The following is a 25,361-nucleotide window of genomic DNA, read 5'->3' on the forward strand; positions in this document are numbered from 1 at the left end:
GTTACATATTCCACCACTAATCATTACAACATTGTCATTAGAACATTAAGATACCTCAAAGCATGTCCTGCTTGAGGTCTCTTCTTTCTAAGAAATTCACCATAACAACTTAGTGGATTCTCATATGTTGATTAGGGAGGTTGTGTAGAAACACAAAGATCCATATCAGGTCAATGTTTCTTCCTTGACAAGTCAATAATTTCACCGCGTACAAAGAAACAACTAACTGTTTCTAAATCATCATCTAGGGTAGAATATCGAACCTTTGTTGTAACAATTTTTAAAGTGCAATGACTAGTTTATCTCCTTAATCTCCAAATTTCTTACTCCAAACAACCCGTCCTTTATTGTAACAACCAATCCCTTTTTGTTAACCAAACATTCATATAAACATAAACATATATCATATTCCCACAATTATCATTCTTAATAATACGATATGACTTTTATATAATTATAGCTAACTTCCAACTAACATAGTAAGTCATTGGGTCAGAAAACAACAAACATAAGTCTCACATTTACGTGTTGAGGACTCAAACTCTGTTAATTGACTTAACTCAAACTCTGTTTTCATATATTTAATTCAATTGTAACATATCATAAACTTGGTTATTGTAAATTAAATTCTACTTTATCGCACTTTCATCCGTTTAAGCAGTTGCCAGCTAGCCTCATTCACATTAATTACAAATTAAAACACAACTATATGAATTTTAATTTTGACAGATTAAATCAAAATATCAACATTAATCCACATTGTTTGCATTAATAGTAGCACAAAATATACAACACAAATTTGAATAAAAAAACAATTACAATCAATTAAATCAAATAAAAAAAAACAAAAACAAAAGATGACCATTATTTTCTATAGGTCCACGAAATTAAAACTCTTTCATTTTCATCAAACTAATCATAAACTTTGTTATTGTTGATTTTTCACCTCTTTGAAACCACACCTTCATTCCCAGCCAAAATCAAATACTTATCTTTCCTCGTCAATTTCGTACACTCAAATCCCAAAACATTCCCAATCTCACCTTGAACCCGGTTCGCCATTTCAAATCTACCATTCTCAACATTCTCATTAACCCGCGAAAACTCCGAACGATAAACCCGGTTCAACAACCGAACCGTATAAACCGGAGATGGATTCGAGAGAAAAAAAACCGGGTCCAAACATTTCAAACCCCCAGCGGTTGTCCCATGAAACATGCTGACGTGGCTATCAACAGCCACAGGTGTTATCTCATCACACATCTCAGAAAACAAAGGGCTGAACCTTAATAAATAACTTTCCCTACAAGTGGTTCCTTCCGGACAAACAACTACGTCCCCTTCTTGTAACAACCTCTTCATCATTTTTGAATCAATGTCTCTGTTCCGACTCAATCGCACCGTTTTGATCGGTGCGATTATCTCGGAGACTTTGCTTAGGCTATAAGTTACCGCGATTAGTTTCTTTTGTAATGAGAATGAAATGTAGAGTGGGTCTAGTAAGGTTCGGTGGTTGCAAACGTAAAGGTGGCCATTGGATTTGGTGTTGTCGTTTTGTTTGTTGGGGTGTGCGTTTTCGGGGAGTGATGATGTGAGACGGAGTCCGGTGAAGATTAGTAACGGAGTTGAGAGTTTGAACGGAAGTGTGAAGGCTAGTAAGATTCTGATAACGGAGAGGAATATTCCGTATGGAAGCCATATTAACATTGCTAGGGATTTTAATGGGGTTGGTGTTAAGGCCAATCTTCCATCATGGAAAATAAGTGCTTTTGGATAATTCTTTTTTGCTAGCTTTTTCCAACTTCTTTTGTCAGCTTGTGACACAACATATACTTCCTGTTAAAACAAAAGAACATATTAGTTAGTTAAAAACAATTTTCCATACGCCTAAATGATAATTACGCAGAGACATCATAAGTCATAGTTGTGCAGAGATATCATACTTACTACTTACTGTGATAATTGTGCAGAGACATCATTCTGTGATATTATAGTTGTACAAAGACATCAAATGTATAACTATAACAAAGACATCGGTCAAAGGTAAAAGAGTTAAAAATACAAACCTTGCAAGAAGAGAAAATTTCATGGTCTCTAATGTTATTGAATCTTGAAATTCCAATCATATCTGAACAACCTTTTCCTTCTTGAACTTGTTTCAAAGCATGAACATTTTGTGTCTCATCCAACAACCCAACATAGTACCCACAAAACATTTTGAGTTCCTTAGCATCCACAAAATCAATTTCCAAATACTCTTTCAAGAAACTCTCCACCATTACACGAGGTAGATTACTAACACCCATTTTCTTCCCACCTTTATTAACCACCTCAAAAATTTCAGAACCAACATCTTCCAAAAAGAATTTCGGCATAACCGATCTTCCAATTCTAAAGCTCTCTGCTTTAATACCAAAAAAACATACCATAACCATAATCTTCAACCCCATTTTTTCTCCTGAAAAATAAATAAAAGGGTACAAAACAACAAGAACAATGGCTCTTAGAATTCCTCCAGCTTCAAATGCTACAAGCATGAAATATGGAAACAGAGAAGATGATCTAAGCAAAGTGTTTTCGACATTGAAGATTAATGTATGGTCATCTAGGTCTGATCGATTAAGAAGAGATGGAAATTTTTGGTATTTATTTTGTGATGTTGTGGTGGTGGTGGTGGTAGTAGCAAAAGTGTTGCTAATAGTTCTATGGAAAACTATGAGGTTTTTGAGTTGTCTAAGGAGAAAACGGTACCAAAATATGAAAAGAGATTTGAAGAAAAATGCTCTCAACAATTTAGCCATACTTTGATAAAATTAAATACTATATGTTTGTTGTATGTTCAGAAGTGGAAATAGGTTGTATTTATAGAAGAAATAAACTATATGGATATATACTACCCATATTGTCTCATTTATTACAACGAGTAGCAACTTGACTCTCAACAGCTAGCTTGACATGGTTTGGCCACTGGAATACTTTTCTATTTTTATATTTGTTGACCAAATTCCAAAGTTTCATATACTAAGGGTGTGTTTGTTTCAAGGTTACCAAAATTATTCCTGGGAATATGAGCATGGGAATGCAATATTCCCATGTTTGATTCAAGTTTTAAAAAGTTGTTCCAAGGAATTTTTTATTCCAAGGAATCTTATTTACACATAGTTTTTGAATTCTTATTCCAAGGCATAAAGGGTGGGAATAAAATATTCCCATGGGAATAAGTTAAACTAACTCTAACTTCCAACTATTACTCATAATTATTTTTATTTTTATTTTTTTATAATTTAAAATTAAACAAATTTTATTATTATGACTAGGAATCTAAATTTCTACCGAACACATAGGTTGGAATAATATTCCCAGGAATAATAATCCTTGGAATAGTATTCCAAGGAATATAATATTAATCCATGAAACAAACACACCCTAATATATATTTTTTTGGACTGGTTCATACTATGAGTTGCCTTTTTCTTCAATGTCATTTGCTATGTTTTATTTTTATTATTAAAAATAAGTCATTGCTGACTTTATTGCTCTCATCACACTCCCGGTTTCGTAGAGAATGAATCATCCATGCACTTTAATTTATCACTAAGTTATAAGTAATGTGAACAATTAAATAAATTCAGATTCAAACTTGCAACATTCTATTTAATAATCTTTAATAAAGAAATTTTAATTTTTTAAATTATTTGATCAAGAAAAAAAATATAATTAAGTCAGCTAAATGATCTTAAATAAATAAAAGTTAATAATTATTGACATTAAAAAGTTATTTTATTATTACTTTTGATGGATGAATCGTAACTTTAATCTTTCTATTTTGTCTTTTGTCTTTTTCTTGATTTTGGTCATTCTATTTTAAAAACCACTAATTTAGTCTTCTTTTTAAATTTTCTGTACAATTTTCGTCCTCCTATTTTATTTTATTTTGCAAAATTAGTCTTTATTTTAGTTATTTTTTAACAGAAAATTCAAAAAGAGATCAAAATCGTGGTTTTAAAAATGGAAAATCAAAATAAAACAGGGAGGTCAAAGTTGCAATTAAGTCTACTTTAATTTTATTTTTATTTTTATAATTCTAGTCAATTATATGAAATATTAATTATTTTATACAGATTAGAAAATATAATTAATTTTATTAAAAATAAAAAAAAGTATGAATAATAATAAATTCTTGTGTTTTATTAAAATTTTAAAATGAGTTATAATTTAAAATATATTTTTTCAAAAAGATTCTATAATTTAAAACAAATGGAGTATTAAAAATAATTAAACTTCATTTAAAAAATTGTGGAGCTCATAACTCTAATCACTTCTTTTAAATACCTACTAGGTTGTTACAATTCAGACCAACCACGTGTTGTAGACCATTTAAAAATAACCTTAAAAATCAAGTTACAAACCACACACTTATGCAAAAGTCTTTTCTTAAGTAATTTCTAATTTTTGTATACCCTCAAAATTTTCATTCTAATTCTTGTTGGATAATTAATTATGGCACACGTGTATAGAGCTATTAGATCATAATTATTCATCTAACCAACTGATATTGAACATTGACCAATCCATTAAAAAGCTATCATGACATTAATCACACCATATTGATATTTTGGAAATATTGAATGTTCTTCGTATTATTGATTTACCAAAAGTTATACTACCAATGTAAGATGTATTTATATGCCAAATATAATTTCCTATATTCCAGGCAATAATACAGAATCTAAAAGTAACTAAAACTAACTCTATTTATCATCTAATACGCCTCCACAAGCGGGACAGTGTAACGAAACCAGTCTAAGCTTGGACAGAAACGAAGAGAATATTGGAGCAGATAAGGGCTTTGTCAAGACATCAACAAGTTGTGTTGTAGATGCAATGGGAAAAAGCTTGACAAGACCGGATTCCAATTTTTCACAAATGATGTGGGAGTCGATCTCGATGTGTTTGGAGCATTCGTGAAAGACTGGGTTGTGTGCCAAGTAAATAGCATAACAGTTACCGCAATAGAGGGATGATGGTTGGGTGAAATTGATATGGAGGTCTTGGAAGAGATAGTGAAGCCATTGGATTTTGCAAGTGAGAGTAGCAAGAGCTATGTATTCCGCTTCGGAGCTGGAGCGTGAGATTGTTGTCTGTTTCTTTGTTTTCCAGGATATTAACGATTTTCCATGGAAGACTGCAAAACATGTGACAGATCTACGAGTGGTTGGGCAAGTGGCCCAATCACTATCTGCAAAAGCGAAAAGTAGTAAGTTAGTTTGTGCAGGATAAAATAAGCCCTGAGCAGGGCATGACTTTAAATATTGCAAGACGCATAGTGTTGTCTGGAAATGTAAATCAGTAGGGGCATCAACAAATTGGCTTAATTGTTGAACCGCAAAGGATATGTCCAGACGGGTTGTTGTTAAATAAATAAGTTGGCCAATGAGACAGTGATATTGTGTAGGGTCATGGTAAGATGGGGAGGTGTAGTGAAATGTAATTTTAGAGAAGTGTTGTAGGGAGTAGGAGAAGGTTTGACAACAAGCATACCTGTGGTGTTTAGTAAATCTAGAGTTTAGTTTTGTTGATTTAGTAAAATACCAGACAGAGAGCGAGCAACTTCAAGGCCAAGAAAGTATTGAAGAGGACCCAAATCCTTGATACGAAAATGTCGGTGAAGAGTAGCTTTAACGGTTTGGATTTCTATTTGATTGTTACCTATGAGAACAATATCGTCTACATATACTAATAAAGCAGTGAAGGTGGAATTGCAAGACTTGGTAAATAAAAGAGTGGTCAGCATTAGAGTGAGCATAGCCAAGAGAAATCAGCAAATCAGACAGTTTGGAATATCAATCTCTGCTGGCCTGCTTGAGGCCATAGATGCTTTTATTAAGTTTGCAAAATTTATTTAAATTAGGGGAAGATGGAAGAATATACCCTTTAAGGATGGTCATATAGATCTCTTCATTTAAATCCCCTTTCGGGTTGTTCTAGATGCCAAATTTTGAATAGAAGCTAACGCAAGGATAGTTCTTACAAAGGTAAGTTTGGCGACCGGAGAAAAAGTGTCGAAATAGTCAACACCTTCCAATTGAGTGTAGCCTTTGGCGACTAAGCGGGCCTTGTACATGTCAATAGAACCATCAGCAAGGTATTTGATTTTGTAAACCCACTTACACCCTATTGGAACTTTATCGGGAGGAAGATCAACAACTGTCCAAGTATTAGTGAGCTTAAGTGCTTTGATTTCATATTCCATGGCCTTGAGCCAACACTCATGTTTACTAGCTTGCAAAAACATTGTTGGTTTGGTAGTGGAGGAAAGGGAAAGGCAAAAAATTTGTATGTGGTTTTGCAATTGTCATAGGTGAGAACAAAAGATAGGGGAAATGGTATATTGGAGGAGGATATGCTGGGAGAAGGCTGATTGTGCATAAGGTTGCAGTGGAAATCAGAGAGATAGGAAGGCTTTTTGCTTGTGCCGGTAGATTTTCTAATGGGAGCGGGATTTAGAGGAAGTGAGGGTGAGGTGTTGGGATGTTGGGTTAGAGGAGCAGCGGTGTAACACCCTTTTAAAACCCCACGATTTTCACGAATATTTTAATAAATAAATAAACGTTAAACAAACAGCAAGGATGTCATATCTTCACATACAATCATTTCTCCATTAATCCTACTCCATAACACGGGTTGCAACATAACTATAGTATGATAGTATCCTTAATACGACTAATTTAATTCACTTCAAAACTTCGCAGTGGAAAATATATAAGTCTCAAAACTCCAATTAATTTCATCTACCGAAAAAGGTAGTTCAACCATCAAAACATCATAAACCGAAACAGAATAAACAATTCGAAATTAATACATAAACTCCAAAATAACATAAAATAAAATGATTGTAACGTCAAACGATCTCAACCCCGATGTTACGTATCAGAGCAAGACTCCCATTTTTCTTCTAAAATAAAATAAACGCACTCTGAAGTAACTCCTAAGCTGCACTAAACTTGATCACCTGTAAGTTACCCACGTTTGACGCAACATTTCCAAGCAGATAGGGTGAGTAAATCGCAATCATCATAAAAAGCATAAGTAATAGATATAGTATTCATGGCATAGAAATAACAACAACATAGCATCAATTACGGCATCTATAAAATAATGTCATTTAGACAATTCTTCTTACCAAGCATCACAAATCAAAACATCTAATAAACACATCAAATAATTCAAGTATTTAGCAATGCCACAAATTATGAAATGCAACATCAAAGACTCATACATGCAGTACCAAAACATCACTGATGACTTAGTCATCGTTATCCTCCAAAGATCCCCACCAATAGGATCGATTCCCCCTTGAAACCGGAGTACATCATAACTTGCACTTAATCCATACTATGAGATTAAGGCCATCACTGGACCAAATCTTCCTTCAACCTTCACTGGATTATATCCTGCAAAACTTCACTAGACTACTTGTCCGGCAAATGCTATGAATGCATGATACGCAACACAAAGTAACATACGACCACGACTAGTCAAACGCGTCATCATCCAAAAATATATCAACACATGCTTCATTAAACAATGCAGCAGCATCATCACAGCTCATCAAAACACATCATTCACAACACAGTAACACATGGTTAATCGATTCACAATGGAAAACATGTATTTCAATTATATCATCATAAGGTATCAGAATATCATCATAATTAAACCCTAGAAAACTAGTCCTATTACTTATTCTAATTCATTTTAGTGTATATTATTTCATTAGCTACTCACTGCTTCAAATGGCACACAAATCAGAGTTACATTTCAAAAATTATGGCCTTAACAAAATTTGCTGACAATTGGTTTATCTCAGGTCCGCTCACGCCAACCCATGCGTCGACTCACACTGGGCCTGTAAACAAGCCATGTGTCGAATCATGGTTCCCTTAGGTCAATCGCTCGCTCAGAATCACAACTTCCCATACCCTGGGTCTACTTGCACCGACCCATGCGTCAACCGCTCGCTTCTGTTTGTGTTGACCGCACCTCTGTTTTCGTCGACCATACACTGTACGTGTGCTGAATTTTCCTGCACTTTTCGAACCAGTTCCTTTGCAATTTTTACGTATCTTAAGCCCTTAAAATTCCCTATAATCACCATATTTCATAGTCCAAATACAACTTTATGCGTTCTATCCTATGAGCATCATCTATTGCATATTAACACATCTAAATCACCAAAATTCACCATATCATCATCAAACCCTCATAACCCAAAATTTCCCAAAACCAAAACATACAATTATCAATCACTTAAGCCATTCATGATAATCTAGATAAACTCCCCATACCTTAGATTGAAGCTTGCTATCAAATCCTCTTCTTGTTCTACGATTCCTTTTTGCCTCTCTATGCCCTAGATCTTACTTTGCCTCTGCCTCTTTTCCAATTCTCCAAAAACTTTTCACGTCTGAATGAATATCCCTTCTTTTACACTAGTTTAACCCTTGTACCCTTTCTATGGTATTCCCATCTTGCCCTCACTTACACTTCACAAATGACCACCTTGCTCTTAATATCTCTAACACTAAAATAACTCTTATTTTTCTAATTAAATTAATCCCACCAATTATTCTAATTATTATAAATTATTATAAAATACTCTAAAATTCTCCAATACATCTAAACATCACATAAATCGCCACAACACCACATGATTCATCAAAACATCACATAAGTCATCATTATAAATCATCATAAGGACTCAACGTAGCATCATATATTCAAATAATTCACTGTGACTCGTATACTCACACTAAAGTAATTAAATAACTAATTAAATAATTAATTTAGATTTTCGGGGTGTTACAAGCGAGAATAGGATTTGTTGGGAAGTGGTGATGCATGAGGAGTTGTGTTAAGAGGTGTGGGAGCAAGGATAGGTTCAAGGTCTACATGATCATGATGAATGGTAGGGAGGGAGAGGATGATGGTCTTGAGAAGTCGGAAATGGAAAAGAGGCCTCATAGAATACAGTGTTCCGGGAAATCAAAAAAGTGTTAGTAGTCAAGTCATATAAAAGAAAACCTTTGGTGCCTTCCTTATAGCTTAGAAAAATGCAAGCTTTAGAACGAGGATCAAATTTGCTTCTGTTATTTTTAAGTGTAGACGCATAAGCAAGACACCCGAAAGTTTTAAAATTTTCATAAGTAGAGTATGTTTTGAATAATAAGTAATAGGGGGTATTATTACTTAAAAGGGGGGAAGGCATCCGGTTTATGAGATGCACAACATGGGCAATAGAAAGATGCCAAAAAGTTTTCGGAATGTGAGATTGAAAAAATAGGGATCGTGCAACATTGAGAATATGTTAATGCTTACGCTCAACAACCTCGTTTTGTTAAGGGCATTCAACACATGTTCGTTGGTGCAAGATGCCGTTAGATTTGTAAAAATCATGCATTAAAAACTCGGGGCCATTGTCAGTGCGAATGCATTTAAGTTTGACAGAAAATTGAGTAGAAATGAAGGAAAGAAAAATGACTAGGTGTTTTCTAGTTTCACTCTTATGAGTCATGAATATGACCCAGTTGAAACGAGTGTAATCGTCAACTAAATTAAGAAAATATTGATGATTAGTAATAGAAGGGGTCGAGTAAGGACCCCAAATATCAACATGTAAAAGATCGAAAGCATGAGAAGTAGAGCTAGTACTATCAGTATAGGACAATCTTTTATGCTTAGCTAGGTGACAAAATTGGCAAGGCAAAATTTTATTGAAGATGTATTGAATAATAGGAAATAAAGATGATAATATTTTGTAAACATAGTGAGAAGGATGGCCTAATCTCATATGCCAAGTAGTAGAAGAAACATCAGACATAATTACAAGTAAAGGGGGAGGGGGTTGTAGAGAAAGAGGCCTGAGCAACAAGAACATAGAGGTCTCCATGTCGATCAGCTAAACCAATTGGAGTCTTTGAATTTGTCCGCAAAATGAAACATTTGTCATTAGTGAAAGTTAGATGACAAAAAGAAGAATCAATAAGCTTAGAAGCAGATATTAAGTTAACATTGAAAGTAGGAATGTAGTAAACATTATTTAAGGTTAGATGTTTAGATAAACATATTGTCCTTGCAATGTTAGTTAAAACAATGTTACTATTAGGTAACTTCATGTTGATAGGAGAGACATAGGAGTAATACACAAAATTATTTAAAGTAGGAGTGATATAATGAGTAGCACTTGTATCAATTACCCAAAATACATGTGGCTTACCATCTAGAGAAGTAGAAACGAAATTGATGTTAGGTAAGGCAGTTTCAGGTGTGAGAGAAGTCAAAGGAGACGACTCTTGAAGGAGTTGCATAATCTGATTGTATTGTGCCTGGATTATGGCCAAGGAGTGTGGAGATTCATGAGAATCAGACGGTTGCTCAACATGGGTGGAAAGAGTGGTATTATTGATGGAAGGTTTCTGAGTTTTATAGTTGTATCCAGGGGGATATCCATGTTTGATGAAGCATGTGTTGATAGTATGATTAGTGCGACCATAATGGGTACATACGCGACCTAAAGATGAACCATGACCTAAGTTGGAACGTCCTCGACCCCGATAGGAATTGGAACCACGGGCTCCACCAGGATCTATGGAAGGATGGAAAGTCATGGCCATAACAGAAGAATCAGTGGGAGAAGGTTTACTAATGCGTCGTTCTACACCAAGAACCATGGAGAAAGTCTTGTCCAAGTAAGGAAGAGGGTCGGTAAGCAAAATCTGGGAGCGAACAGTGGAAAAAGATTCAGTGAGAACTTTCAGAAACTTGATAACGCGATCTTGTTCCTTGGAATTGCGGAGATCAGAAGCAGCACCACAAGTGCAAGGAATATCACATGTGCAGTCACGAGTAAGGCGAAATGAATCAATCTGTTTCCAAAGAGATGTCAGTTTTATGAAATAGGTAGAGACATCTAAGGAACCTTGATGAAGATAGGTGAGTTCATCTTGCAAATCTGAAATCTTGAAGATATCACCTTGAGAAAATCGCTTTTCTACATTTTTCTAAATTGCAGAAGCATTACCCATCCAGAGGATAGATTGAGCAATATTTTCAGAAATTGAACATTGAACCATGAAAGTACCATGTTGTTGCAGCGAAGCCAGGAATCAGATAGAGCATGACCGGTAGCAGGAGGGAGAAAGGTACCATCGACGAATCGCAATTTGTTTTTGGAGATCAAAGCGACTTTCATTGCTCGAGACCACGAGTTGTAATTTGTGTGATCGAGAAGGGGAGTAACAAGGATCAAGGAAGGGTTTTCATTGGGATGAAGATAATAGGGGTTTGCAGTGTTTGTAGTGAAATCGAGATATGTTGGATTCGCCATTGAAAGATGAAACTGAAGATTGGGGGTGAAAGTTAGGGTTTCCGGTGAAACGGTGTGTTTTAGGGATGATGATTGTTTTTGTGGTGGAGTGTGATTTTCTAGGTAACAAATGAAGGGGTTGGAGTAAAAGGTGAAGAAGAGGGGTTTGTGGAAAGAAGAGGGAGAAAGAATTCAAGAAAGTGGAGATTGATAATGAAGAAGAGGGGTTTGTTATACGCTTGCAGTAAAGAGGAGATAAGGGTGAAGAAATTGATTTGTTGCAGTCTGGAGGATGAGAGAACAAAATCTTGATAATGAATAAGCGTAAGAAATAATTGCACACATTGAAGAATGGCGTGGAACACGTCAGGCTGATACCATATTGATATTTCCGGAATACTGAATATTCTTCATATTATTGATTTACCAAAAGTTACATTACAATACCAATGTAAGATGTATTTATATGCCAAAGGACTAAAACAGGATTTCCTATATTCCAGGGAATAATACAGAATCTGAAAGTTACTAAAACTAACTCTATTTATCATTTAATATAGCAATTTAGCACATTTAGCACTCAGTATACCTACTGGCAAATTTACAAAATCCTAAGTTTGCTCCAAGCTTCCATTTGCAACAATCTTCACTCAACCCTTAAGGAAGTCCTTTGTATGATCCTTTGATATAACTGAAGGAACAAAAAAAATCCAAATTTCATATCCAACAAGCTTCACTTGGTCCTACAAATGTTTTTCCTGGAGAACAAAACCTTTCTTTTTCCTTTGCTGGATTTTCAATCCCAACTACATAGTCACAACTTGATTATGTGATGTGAAACTCAAATTCCACAAAACATTAGCCCTTAATGACTTTTCTCTCACTAGATATCACTCTCTCTCAGGGTTGAAAAGCACACACATAAGAATCTTCATTTGCTAGAGGTTGAAGATGAATGTTTTCATATGAAATATCACACAAAATGCTCAAGAGCTTACAAAATCAACACAAGAAAAAGTTGTTCTTAAAGATCAATTTGAGAAAGAGATATTTTGTGTGATTGACAAAATTCAAAAATGAATTTTAAAAAAGTTATGTGAAGTTCTTGAATATATATGTATGTGTGTGTGTGTGTGTATATATATATATATATATAAGAGAGAGAGAGAGAGAGAGAGAGAGAGAGAAACATTTTTATTAAATATATGTTGGAGAATGATTTGAATCAAGAATATATAAACTACACATTTGATTCGAGTCATGTGATTTGAGTTAAATAATTCCTTGATTCAAGTCACATAACCATAGATGAATTTCGAAATGTGAAGCTCAACCATGATTCAAATCAGGTTGTCATGTGATTCGAATCAATCTTTTACCAAATTCAAATCAGAGGATCTTATGATTCAAAACACACTTCTAAAACAAAATTCTGATTTACTCATTTATGTCATGATTCGAGTCACACTTATTCTAATTCGAATCATGTTTCTAGAATTTAAATTATGAGAAAAAAATTAAATGTTCATGATTGAATCAAGAATTTTTATGACTTGAACTATGCTTTTTTAGAGTTTCTTGATTCAAGTTTTTGACTTATTGACTTGAACCATTTTGCATCGACTTTAGATAAAGGATTTGTTTATGAATGAAAAATATGTTTTTGTGAAAAAATTCAATTCTAAGAGATGCAGAATGTCTAAATGAGAGGAGACTCAAATACTAAAATGATAGCGTAAACGACAACCAATATGACAAGCAACAAAGCGCTAAGAGAGCAGAGTAATTTTAGTCCCCCTCCCCCTTTTTTATGCTTTCAAATATGCAAAACTTGCATTGGAATTGAGTTAACATGAGAAATAAGCAAAGCGTGATCAGGGCTTTCCTTGCTCTCCCCCTGAAACATTGCATCATACCATAATTTCATAAAACCAAAAATATATTAGACTCATTACAACTTATCCCCTTTGACATGATCAAATAGAGATAAAGTGCAAGGAGTTTAAACTCAAATAACCAACAAACACATATCAAAATCTAAAGAAAAAAAAGCTAGAAAATCAAAAAAAGTATATATATATATATATATATATATATATATAAGAATGTATATTAGATAAAACAAGCTACTGCATATGTCAAAAGCAATAAATATGCACAACAGTGACATGGATATTTACAGCAACAAAATACAACGATCAAGACATAGAAAAAATAAAAGAAGGAATAAATAATTCATGAACATATCAAATAATGTCAACATGCACATAAACGAAAATGCACTTAACAAGATTTTAAATGCAAAACACTTAGTCATATTGTAACTATAAGATGAATATAAGCATCATAACATATGTAATCACATATACATGATTAGATCAGATAAGAAATCAAACAACTGAGAGATAAATATTAGAGAGATCATATCAATAGAGTTGATATTCAATGTAACTTTCTACGCAAGAAATTGTTAGTCTGCAATAAAAGATATAGAAAAATAAATAATAAATAGATTCAACGCTTATTAAAAATAAGAAGGATCAAAGATCCCTAATTCCATACGAATTTTGCGAAAGGGTTCTGAAGACAATGGTTTTGTAAAATATCTGCAAATTAGTTTTTAGTATCCACGTCTTCAAAAAGTATGTCTCTCTTTTCAACACGGTCCTTAAGAAAATGGTGTCTAATTTGAATATGCTTATTGTATGAGTGTAGAACTATATTCTTAGTAGGGCTGATCGAACTAGTGTTATCACACTTAATTAGAGCGCAGTGAAGATTTAAATTATAGTATACTTGTCTTTGCTTTAGACAAATGACTTGTGCACAATAGTTACCAACAACTATATATTCAGCCTCAACGATAGAAAGAGAAACTATATGCTATTTCTTATTGTGCCAAGAAACCAAACACTTTCCAAATACGTGACAAGTGCCACTGGTACATTTTCTATATGATTTTCACCCACAAAAATAGAATCAAAGAAACCTACTAAGCTACATTTGCTACCTTTATGAAACCAAAGACCGTGATGGGAGGTTTTGGTAAGATACTTCTAAAATATTTTATTGATTTTAAATCTAGCGTGTGCGCACCCACACACACACATTCAAAACATAATATCATGTATATTTATTGTTAAATAAATTAGAGATACTATTATATCTATATTTGATTGTTATTCTATCTCCAATCCTTGCTCATATTTATCAATTAGAAGATTTGAAGCCATATGTGTAAATATTGACTTTGAATTTTTCATGTCATACTTTTTGAGCAGTTTCAAGAATTACTTTGTTTGGCTAATGAATGTGCCTTTCTCCATTAGGGATATCTCAAATCGTCCTGCAAGAAACTAGAGAATTCTCTACACAAAGATTTATTAGCATATATATATATATATATATATATATATATATATATATATATATATATATATATATATATATATATATATATATATATATATATATATATATATATATATATGAACTAAAAAAATGTGATTCCTTACATTTTATAAAAAGAGTAGTGTCCAAAGTACCACGATAAAATCTTTTCTTTAGTAACAAGCCACTAAGGCGCTCATATCAGGTTCTAGAAGCTTGTTTGAAACCATAGGAAAAGATTGTTTTAGTTTAAAAACATAGTAAAGATTTTATTGGTCTTCAAAATCGAGTGGTTGAGCGACGTGAGCTTCTTTGTTTATAAATATGTTAAAGAAGGTGAAATTAACGTCCATCTGATACAAATTAAAATTTAGGCAACATGCGATAGCTAAACAGAGTCAAATTGCTTTGAGACAAGATATAGAAGCATATCTCTCTCTATAATTAATCCTTTCACCTTGAATGTATCCTCTTGCCACCAGCCTTACTTCATTTCTTTTAATTATGTCATTTTCAATAAGTTCGTTCTAAAAACCCCAAGAAAATATTTTGTATACACCTTGGTTGAATATTCTGTAATTCTGGAAGGGTAGAATTGTAAATTCACCAAGAAAATATTTTGTATACACCTTGGTTGAATATTATCCATTTAGATTTTTTTTGTTAGAAGCTAAACCCCGTAAAAGTTTTGGTTTGGGATTGTGTGATCCAGTCTCCGTTTAGGTTCGAAAGTTCAGCATGTATAAAAGCTTTCATCAAGTTTTTGGTTAGCTCGCTATAAAAACAATATTACGCTCAAGCTCAGCCCGATATTAAAAGCATGGTAGGTTCGAGATCAGTCTGGTATTAAAATTTCACAAGTTATTGGTCAGCCCGTATAAAACCAGGGTTTAAGGTTCGTGAGCTCAGCCCGTGTAAAAACTTGCAACATTTAGGAACTTGAAGACTAAGTTCTCCAAGGTCCTTGTTTGTGAAGAAATGACTAACCACCTCGATTCAGTGTTTGGAAGAGAATACTCAAACTGTCATATTCCAAGTCTTATATTATTTGGTTAGAGATCAACCATCGTTTCCTTGTATAAGGGGGTCCGTGAATCTTTCCTACTTAAAGTTCTTAACGTTTGTTAGAAACTCTCAAGATCAAATCTTGGGAAGAGGAGTAGGTCCTTTTGTTTTAACCGGACCTCTATAATTCTTGGTGTTCTTCTTTTTTCTTAAATTTTTAAATTTCGCAATTTATTTTCTGCCTTTTATTTTTGTTGCTAAGTATTTAAAAATATTTTTAAACTCTGATTTTATTTCCCAAAGATTTTTAAAAATAGCTTTTTCTTATCCACACAATTCACCCTTTTTTGTGTGTGAAGTCTCAAGTCCAACAACGTAGGCTCTACAACCCTTGGGTGTTTTGGCCTTTTGTCTTGTAGAACGATTGCTTACTGTTGAACTTGAAGGATAGAAAAACACTTAGAAATGGGGGGTTTGAATAAGTGTAGCTTTAAAATTTGTAAGATAAAAACAATTTGCACAATGATTTTTATCCTGGTTCGTTGTTAGAACGATTACTACTCCAGTCCACCCCCTTGGAGTGATTTACCTCACCTGAGGATTTAATCCACTAATCACACTTGATTACAATGGTTTTCCACTTAGACAACTGCTAAGTCTTCTAGAGTATCCTGATCAACAACCTGATCACTCTAGTTCTTACAACTTAATGTAAACAAATTCTTTTAAGAGTTACAATGCTTCTTATAAAGCTATTATCACAACTATGATTTTCTCTTAAGTTTAAGCTTAAATCTCACTAAGATATTACAACAGCAATGTAGTGAGCTTGATGATGAAGTTTGAGAGCTTTTGAATCTGACAGCGTTTCTGTATAATGCGCAAGTGTTGTGTTTAGCTTCTCATCAGAACTTCATATTTATAGGCACTTGAGAAGATGACCGTTGGGAGCATTTAATGCTTTGCGTATTCCGTACAACATTGCATTTAATGTTTCACTCTTTTGTCAACTACCTCGAGCCTTGTTTTCGCTATGTCTACTGACGTTGCCTTTAATAGCTTCTAACGTTCCTTTTGTCAGTCAGCGTAGCCTGCCAGCTAGGACTTGCTTCTGATCTGATGTTTGTGTAAACAACGTTTGAATATCATCAGAGTCAAACAGCTTGGTGCAGAGCATCTTCTTGTCTTCTGACCTTGAAGTGCTTCTGAGCGTGATACCATGAGAACTTCAGTGCTTCTGCTTCTGATCTCAAGTTCTTCTGATGCTTCCATAGACCCATGTTCTGATTCTGCTTGACCATCTTCTGATGTCTTGCCAGACCATGTTCTGATGTTGCATGCTGAACCTTCTGAGTCAGTGCTTCTTGCGCTGATTTTGTGCATACTCTTTGTATAATTCCTGAAATGGAAATTGCATAGTATTAGAGTACCACATTATCTCATACAAAATTCATATGCTTGTTATAATCAAAAATAAGAATATTGATCAGAACAAATCTTGTTCTAACAATCTCCCCCTTTTTGATGATGACAAAAACATACATAAATGATATGAATTTGCGATCAGAATATCAGACGGCTAAAGACAATTACACAGCTATAGCATAAGCATATAAACATAGTGTGTGAATATGTCTCCCCCTGAGATTAACAATCTCCCCCTGAGATAAATAATCTCCCCCTTAAATAAATACTAGAAGAATTTTATAAATAAAAAACTTCCCTGAGTATTTCAGTTGAGACGTTCACATATGCTTAGATCTTCAGAACATTCACATCTTCTGATTCTTGCTTCCATAGGACAGCTTGAGAACTTGAATTTCCTAGATCTTCAGAATATTCATAGCTACTGATTCTTGCTTCCATTGGACAGCTTCAGAGCTTGAATTTCTTCTTGAGTCATTGCATGCTAGATTTTATCAGAACATTGTTGAATGTACCAGAGCATCATCAGAGCATCTTTACATCCTGAAATGTTACAGAACAAACTAAACGACAAAAGTCAGCATGAATGAATCAGAACATAGAATATGTTTCAGAATATGTAATATGTATCAGAGCACACAAACATAATGTTTCAGAGCATATTTTGTAACTAAAAACATGCATCAGAACATATAAGGAATAAGAATGAAAGCATATTCTATCATCAGAATATCAGAACATTCTTCCTTCTTGCTTCTGATTCTTGAAGCTTTATAGCACTCAGCTTGCTTCAATTTCCATGAGCTTGATTCTTTATAGAATTGCTTTTCCCCATGTCTTTGCTTCTCATGTTGAGCTTTAAAGAGGATCTTCAATTCCTGCAAAACAACACTCAAAGACATAGAACTTTGCAAGTTCTGTTAGAAATGTGGAGCCTTTCTCCCAGCAACTGATAAAATAAATCAGATCATTTATCACAGTTTTCTCCCCCTTTTTGTCATAACATCAAAAACATAAAAGATTCAGATGAAAAAACAAGACAAACAGTAGAAGAAAAGGATAATTTCATTGATAGCACAGGAAAAAGATTGTCAGAAGTACAAGAGGGCAAGGGAAGATGCATAGAAAAACAGATGCAGCAAAACAAAAGAAAACAAGCTAAGACTCAATGACTAAGATGACCCTAGTTTTGACATGATCTTGGCCAGCATATCATGAATCCCATTATTGCTCTCATTCTGCCTCTCCATGAAAGCACGAAACTCAGCGTTGATCGATCTCTGCTCATCCTGGTTCTTCTGAATCACTTCCAGAGTCCTTGCGAGACGAGAAGGTTCATCAGAAGAAGCTTCACAACTTCTTTCCAGAGGGATGGCATTCTGATCCGCAGCTTCCATAGTCAGATCATTTGCAGGATTTTCCTCAACAGGAATGGTTTCAGCAACATGATCTTCAGCATCTGCTTCTCCCATAGAAGCATCTCCATAGTCTGCAGCAGGAACCTCAGAATCTCCATTCTCAAGAGCCTGAAGAATGGCAGCCAGATTCCTAGGAGCAGAAGGACCTTCAACTTCTAGCGGGTCAACAACTTCTGGAATGACCAAGCTTGGATCTTCCTCAGAAGGATTTTCCCTCAGAAATTCAAAAAGAGTCCTGAAGTCTCCAGTCAGAACAGGATATTGAGGTCTCCAGACCACAATCTCCCTGCAAGGGTTAACTTCCATTGCAGCAGCAATTCTTGCTTCTTCCAGCTCATCCACAAACCTCTTCTCCTCTACAGCTCTCCTGTTTCTGAGGGGATGATAGTAGATACCATTATCACCCTCCAGAAGATAACTAGCATAACCAGGGGCAGCAGCCACTAGTTTCTTCTGAACTCCCATAGCTCCTACTTGAAAATCCTGGCGAAAGCTTCTCCAGAGGTTTCTTGTAGAAACATCATCAAGACCGTTGAGGAAGGCATCCTTCAAGAGATCCAGCCTACTGATAACTTCACTTCTGAACACCTCCAGGCAAATGATAGGTTCAGGTTCAGGAGGGTTGAAGGTGAATTTGTTGTCAGGGTAGAGAAGGCAGTATGGGTTGGATTTTCTGGTAGTTAGGGGATGGGGTAGAGAAGGTGGACGTGCAGTGTTTGAAGAAGATGGGATATCTGTGGGGATGATTTAGGAGGAAGTAATATCGGTGATTGGAGTAGGTGAGGATGGAATAATTATGTTGGGGGTTGATGAGGATGGCTTATCAGAAGGAGTTGGGGGATGGATATTTAGTGGTGTAGGGTTTAAGACAGGAGTAGAAAGAAAAGGTGGAGGAGAGTTCGGTATGGTGAAGGTGTTTTGTGGTTCAGAAGGAGGTGGTTAGATAGAAGTTTGAGGTTCAGAAGGAGGAGTAAAAACATGCCTGGAGACACGAGCAGTTCTGGAAGCACGAGCAGTTCTGGAAGCACGAAGAGATTCTCTGATTCTCTGCTGCTGATATTCTGGAGTGTTAACCTTGTCAGGATCATAGGTGACCCTCTGCTTCTTGGCTTTCTTGGCCTCATCTTCTTGAGCCTTTCTTTTTAGCCTTGCTTCTTGTTTCTTCTGATCCTTCTTCTGAAGATCAGCCCGTGAAAGAAGCACTCTACCACGAATCCATGCAGGATCAATATCAGATTGTTTCCTAATAGAATCTTCCAAGTGATGCTTGACAGCCTTGTGAAGTTCTAAATGAAACAAAGTGGCAAAACCTTCAACAGGAACTCTCCTAGACAGAATATCTGGAAAGCTTGTACCAACAGAAGATACCTTCTGGATGAGATCAAGTCTAAACAGATCAACACCGTTGAAGACAGGACCTTGAACAACTCCAAGAAATTGGGACGCTCCAATGGTCCTAATGGAATCCAGCAAGTTACTTTCAGTTAGAATATGAGAGATCATTCTGGCGAAAGGAATAGTGTTTCTTGGAATATGAGGATACTTCGCCCTTTCTTCCTCTCTAGACTCTACTATAGAGGTCTTCAGATTCTCAAACAGAATGTGAGAGATGTTGAGTTCCATCTTTCTGCCAATGAAGAAGAGAGTATACTTGTGATCAGGACTGATGTAGGCGGAGGAGGAGAATAACTGCTTCCTGTGGTGAAGAGAACCCAGGATAATCTCAGCCCACTCTTGATAAAACGGCCTTAAAGTACCAGTTTTATGAGATTCAATCCCGATAGCATGAGAGATTTGTTGTTCAACCTGAAACTAGTTAACCCTTCCAGGTTGAGGACCGGTGCAACCTTCTTCATCATCCAGATTGTATAGCTTCCTGATTAGCTTTTCAGTGATAACAACTTCATGCCCTAGCACGAAGGAAATGATGGCAGATGGAGTAACCGTTGCATGAATCCAGAAATCCTTCACCAGTTCAGGATAAATTGGTCCAACCAATCTATCAAGATAGTTTGACCATCCTTGTGCTAATATCCGAGCATCACACAGGAAACCATTTACTCTTAGATTATCGAAGTCAACAGCGGACTCACAGAGAACTTCCAGTTCGTCAGTGGGTATCATGCAAGTCTTCAGAGGGGCATACCCATACTTTCTTAGAAGAATCTGAGTAGAAGTAAGTCTTTCTGTCGGGCTTGATGAACTTGATGATGAATACATGATGATGTTGCTTGGTTTCAGATCACAAACTAGGGTTTGAAAGAACGAATGCAAAGAGAGAGATGCACAAATTGAGAGAGAGTGAAAAAGATGAAATGAAGATGAAGCGGGTTATTTAAACGGTTTGAAAGGAAGAAAAATAAAATAAAATAAAAAGAAAACTGTTTAAATGAAATGATTACAGAAAAACATGACATCAATATACATTTAATGAGAAATGACGTTAGGAGAGATAAAGTGACAAAATGAAATGATTTGCACAGTTACCTAGGGCGGCGTCTCCTCAACTGCACGCATGCTTGTCCAAAAATAGTGAACACGTGTTCATTTTTTGGAAAGACTGGTGACAGCTGTTTTACTTTAAAAGAGCTTCTGAATCAACTTAGATAATGAAACGTTAGTAATAACAGAATCAGAACTTCTAATCGATCATTATCAGAACTTCTTATAGCTGCCTAGTCCTAACACATTTCAGAAGTTATTCATACACAGATCTTCTCATCTTCTCATTCTGGGCATAAGTCCATACTGATATTCTTCAGAATGAACTTAAACCTATCTTCAGCAAGGGGTTTTTTAAAGATATCAGCCCATTGATGGTCTGTGTCCACAAAGTTCGAAGAAATAACACCCTTCTGAACATAGTCCCTCATAAAATGATGTTTAATCTCAATATGTTTAGCTTTGGAATGTAAGATAGGATTCTTAGATAAACATATAGCAGAAGTATTATCACAGAAGATAGGAATGTTACTCTCATATATTTGATAATCTTCTAGCTGACTCTTCATCCATAGCATTTGTGTGCTACACCCAGCAACAACAACATATTCTGCTTTTGTTGTTGAGAGAGCTATGGTAGCTTGCTTCTTGCTGTACCAGGAGATCAGATGACTTCCAAGAAATTGACAGCTTCCTGAAGTACTCTTCCTTTCAATTCTATCTCCAGCATAGTCAGCATCACAGAATCCTACTAAGTTGTATTCTTTAGATCTTCTGTAGACTAAACCAACGTTAGTAGTACCTTTCAGATACCTTAGAATTCTCTTAACAGCAGTTAAGTGAGATTCTCTAGGATCTGATTGGAATCTAGCACACAAACAAACACTGAATAGAATGTTAGGTCTAGAAGCAGTTAAGTATAGAAGAGATCCAATCATACCTCTGTACAACTTCTGATCTACCTTCTTACTTACCTCATCCTTACCTAGAACACATGTTGGATGCATAGGAGTTTTGGCTTCTTTGCTTTTAGAGAGATTAAACTTCTTCAGAAGTTCTTTCACATACTTCGTTTGATGAACATAAGTTCCATCAGAAGTTTGGTTGATTTGAATCCCAAGGAAATACTTGAGTTCACCCATCATACTCATTTCAAATTCAGCCTGGTCACTGGTGCAAAGGTTTCTGTATAGTCAATCCCTTCTTGCTGACTATATCCCTGAGCCACCAGTCTGGCTTTGTTTCTTACCACTTCTCCCTTCTCACTGAGCTTGTTTCTGAACACCCACTTAGTACCAATGATGTTGAATCCTTTTGGTCTAGGAACCAAATCCCATACATCATTCCTTGTAAACTGATTTAGTTCTTCTTGCATGGCAATTATCCAGTCTTGATCTTCTAGAGCTTGATCAACAGAAGTTGGCTCGATCAAAGAAACAAGACCTAATTGACATTCTGCATTGTTCTTAAGGAATGCTCTTGTTCTGATGGGATCATCTTTCTTTCCAAGAATCACATCTTCTGAGTGAGCAGAGGTGAGTCTAGAAGATCTTCTGACTGTTGGCTCTTCAGAAATTCTGAGATTCTCTAAAGATGCAGCAACTTGATCTTCTGATTCTTTGCTTCTGAGACTTTCAGCTTCTGGAGCTTTGCTTCTTGGTTCTACAGCTTCTGATATGTCAATATCTATATCTGCAAAATTTTCAAACTGCTTTGGCTTTTCAAGACCAAGCTTATCATCAAACCTGATATTGATTGATTCTTCTACAACCAATGTTTCAGTATTGTATACTCTGTAGCCTTTAGAGCGTTCAGAATATCCAAGAAGAAAACATTTTTGTGCCTTAGAATCAAACTTACCAAGATGATCTTTAGTATTCAGAATAAAACACACACATCCAAACGGATGAAAATATGAAATGTTGGGCTTTCTGTTCTTCCACAATTCATAAGGAGTCTTATTTAGAATAGGTCTTATAGAGATTCTATTCTAAATATAACATGCAGTGTTTATTGCTTCTGCCCAGAAGTGCTTAGCCATATTGGTCTCATTGATCATGGTTCTGGCCATTTCTTGCAGAGTCCTATTCTTTCGCTCTACAACTCCATTTTGCTGTGGAGTTCTAGGGCAAGAGAGATCATGGACAATACCATTTTCTTTGAAGAACTCCTCAAAGAATCTGTTCTCAAATTCGCCACCATGATCACTTCTGACCTTTATGATTTTGCACTCCTTCTCAGATTTGGATCTGAGTGCAGAATTCAAAGAACACTGAATGAGACTCATCCTTGTGTTTTAAGAACTTTACCCATGTCCAGCGGCTATAATCATCTACGATGACTAATCCATATTTCTTCCCTCTGACAGATGCTGTTTTGACTGGTCCAAACAGATCAATGCGCAGAAGTTCTAACGGCCTTGAGGAAGAGACAACATTCTTAGATTTGAATGCAGGTTTGGAGAACTTGCCCTTCTGACATGCTTCACAAAGAGCATCTGATTTATATTTCAGATTTGGGAGACCTCTGACCAAATTTAGTTTGTTAATCTGAGAAATCTTTCTCAAACTAGCATGTCCTAATCTTCTGTGCCAGACCCATTGCTCTTCAGAAACAGACATAAGGCAAGTCACCTTCTGCTTCTCGAGATCTGAAAGATCAATCTTATAAATGTTGTTCTTTCTATTTCCTGTAAATAGGATTGAGCCATCCTTCTGACTTACAGCCTTGCAAGACTTTTGATTGAAGATAATGTCATAACCATTGTCACTTAATTGACTTATGGACAATAAGTTATGCGCTAATCCTTCTACAAGAAGTACATTAGTTATGGAAGGAGAGTTACCAATACTTATGGTTCCAGAGCCAATAATCTTGCCCTTCTGATCTCCTCCAAACTTGACTTCTCCACCAGACTTAAGCACCGGGTCTTGGAACATAGACCTTCTTCCCGTCATGTGTCGCGAGCACCCAGAGTCCAGGTACCATGACATTTTGTGCTTTGCCTTCTTTGCTGCTAAGGATATCTGCAACAGAAATTATCTTCTCCTTAGGTACCCACAATTTCTTGGGTCCTTTCTTGTTAGTTTTCCTCAAGTTCTGATTGAACTTGGGTTTAGCATGATAAGTAACAGGAGGAACAGCATGATATTCTTTGGGTTTGTCAGCATGATATCTTTTAGGTTGTGTCACATGCTTCTTGGTGTGTGTTGTGTTAAAACTCTATGCATGTGATGTGAGCTTGATATCATGTGAGTGGCCATATTTGAACTGATCATACAATGGCTTGTATGTGATTTTCAAATCATCAACAAGTTCAAATTTATGTGAGGTATCACCCTCATAGCCAAAACCAAACCTTTTGTTTCCAGAAACACCATATATCATAGAAGCAAGATGACTTCTGCCAATACTTCTAGATAGGAACTTTCTGAAGCTCAAGTCATATTCTTTCAGAATATGATTGAGACTAGGAATGGATTTTTCTGATTCAGAATTTTCCACTTCCAGCTTCTTAGTTTCAAATTCAAATTGCTTTTTCAGCTTTTTGTATTTGATACTAAGATGAGCCTTGAGTTCCAGAAGTTCAGTTAAACTGGAAACTAACTCTTCTCTAGATAGTTCAGAAAATACCTCTTCAGAATCTGATTCTGATGTAGATTCTGATCCATCATCCACTGTAGCCATCAGTGCAAAGTTGGCTTGCTCTCCTTCAGAGTCTGATTCTGATTCTGATTCAGAATCATCCCATGTTGCCATAAGACCTTTCTTCTTATGAAACTTCTTCTTGGGATTCTCCTTCTGAAGTTTTGGACATTCATTATTGAAGTGTCCAGGCTCATTGCACTCATAGCAGACGACCTTCTTCTTGTCAGATCTTCTGCCACCAGAAGATTCTCCTCGTTCAAACTTCTTTGAACTTCTGAAGCTTTTGAACTTCCTTTGTTTGCTCTTCCAGAGTTGGTTTACCCTTCTGGAGATCATGGACAGTTCATCTTCTTCTTCTGATTCTGATTCTTCATAATCTACTTCTTCAGCCTGAAAAGCGTTAGTGCATTTTTTAATATTAGATTTTAATGCAATAGACTTACCTTTCTTCTAAGGCTCATTTGCATCCAGCTCTATCTCATGGCTTCTCAAGGCACTGATTAGCTCTTCCAAAGAAACCTCATTCAGATTCTTTGCAATCTTGAATGTGTAACACCCCAGACTGCTTTCGGGATGATCGACTGACCCCACATACAATTGTTCATGAGCCCCATTATAGGAAGAGAACCCCACCCTTACCTTATCAATAGAAACACTCAAATGGGTCT

The 25,361-nt window shown here is 35.6% G+C and overlaps 2 protein-coding genes across 2 annotated transcripts; both read right to left on the minus strand.

Annotated features, from left to right (window-relative positions):
* Window positions 1-734: 734 nt before the first annotated feature.
* On the minus strand, window positions 735-2,839 carry LOC131634517 (probable glycerol-3-phosphate acyltransferase 2). Its single transcript, XM_058905186.1, has 2 exons — window positions 2,067-2,839; window positions 735-1,836 (listed from the first exon to the last, which is right to left on the minus strand). Exons 1-2 carry the CDS (start codon window positions 2,799-2,801, stop codon window positions 943-945), a joined length of 1,629 nt encoding a protein of 542 aa, XP_058761169.1. The 5' UTR covers window positions 2,802-2,839; the 3' UTR covers window positions 735-942.
* Window positions 2,840-9,872: 7,033 nt separating this feature from the next.
* Window positions 9,873-11,386, minus strand: LOC131634505 (uncharacterized). Its single transcript, XM_058905173.1, has 2 exons — window positions 11,141-11,386; window positions 9,873-11,060 (listed from the first exon to the last, which is right to left on the minus strand). Exons 1-2 carry the CDS (start codon window positions 11,384-11,386, stop codon window positions 9,873-9,875), a joined length of 1,434 nt encoding a protein of 477 aa, XP_058761156.1.
* Window positions 11,387-25,361: the final 13,975 nt, after the last annotated feature.

The sequence above is a fragment of the Vicia villosa genome, unplaced genomic scaffold, assembly GCF_029867415.1.
Source record: "Vicia villosa cultivar HV-30 ecotype Madison, WI unplaced genomic scaffold, Vvil1.0 ctg.001310F_1_1, whole genome shotgun sequence".
In the NCBI taxonomy this organism is placed as follows: Eukaryota; Viridiplantae; Streptophyta; class Magnoliopsida; order Fabales; family Fabaceae; genus Vicia; species Vicia villosa.

Excerpts from the sequence above, each read along its gene's own strand:
- LOC131634517 (XM_058905186.1), bottom strand. The coding sequence starts at position 2,801 with ATGGCTAAATTGTTGAGAGCATTTTTCTTCAAATCTCTTTTCATATTT. Across the intron at positions 1,837-2,066 it reads AAATTTTCTCTTCTTGCAAG|GAAGTATATGTTGTGTCACA; the intron begins GTTTGTATTTTT and ends TTGTTTTAACAG.
- LOC131634505 (XM_058905173.1), bottom strand. The coding sequence starts at position 11,386 with ATGGCGAATCCAACATATCTCGATTTCACTACAAACACTGCAAACCCC. Across the intron at positions 11,061-11,140 it reads GGCTTCGCTGCAACAACATG|AAAAATGTAGAAAAGCGATT; the intron begins GTACTTTCATGG and ends TCTGCAATTTAG.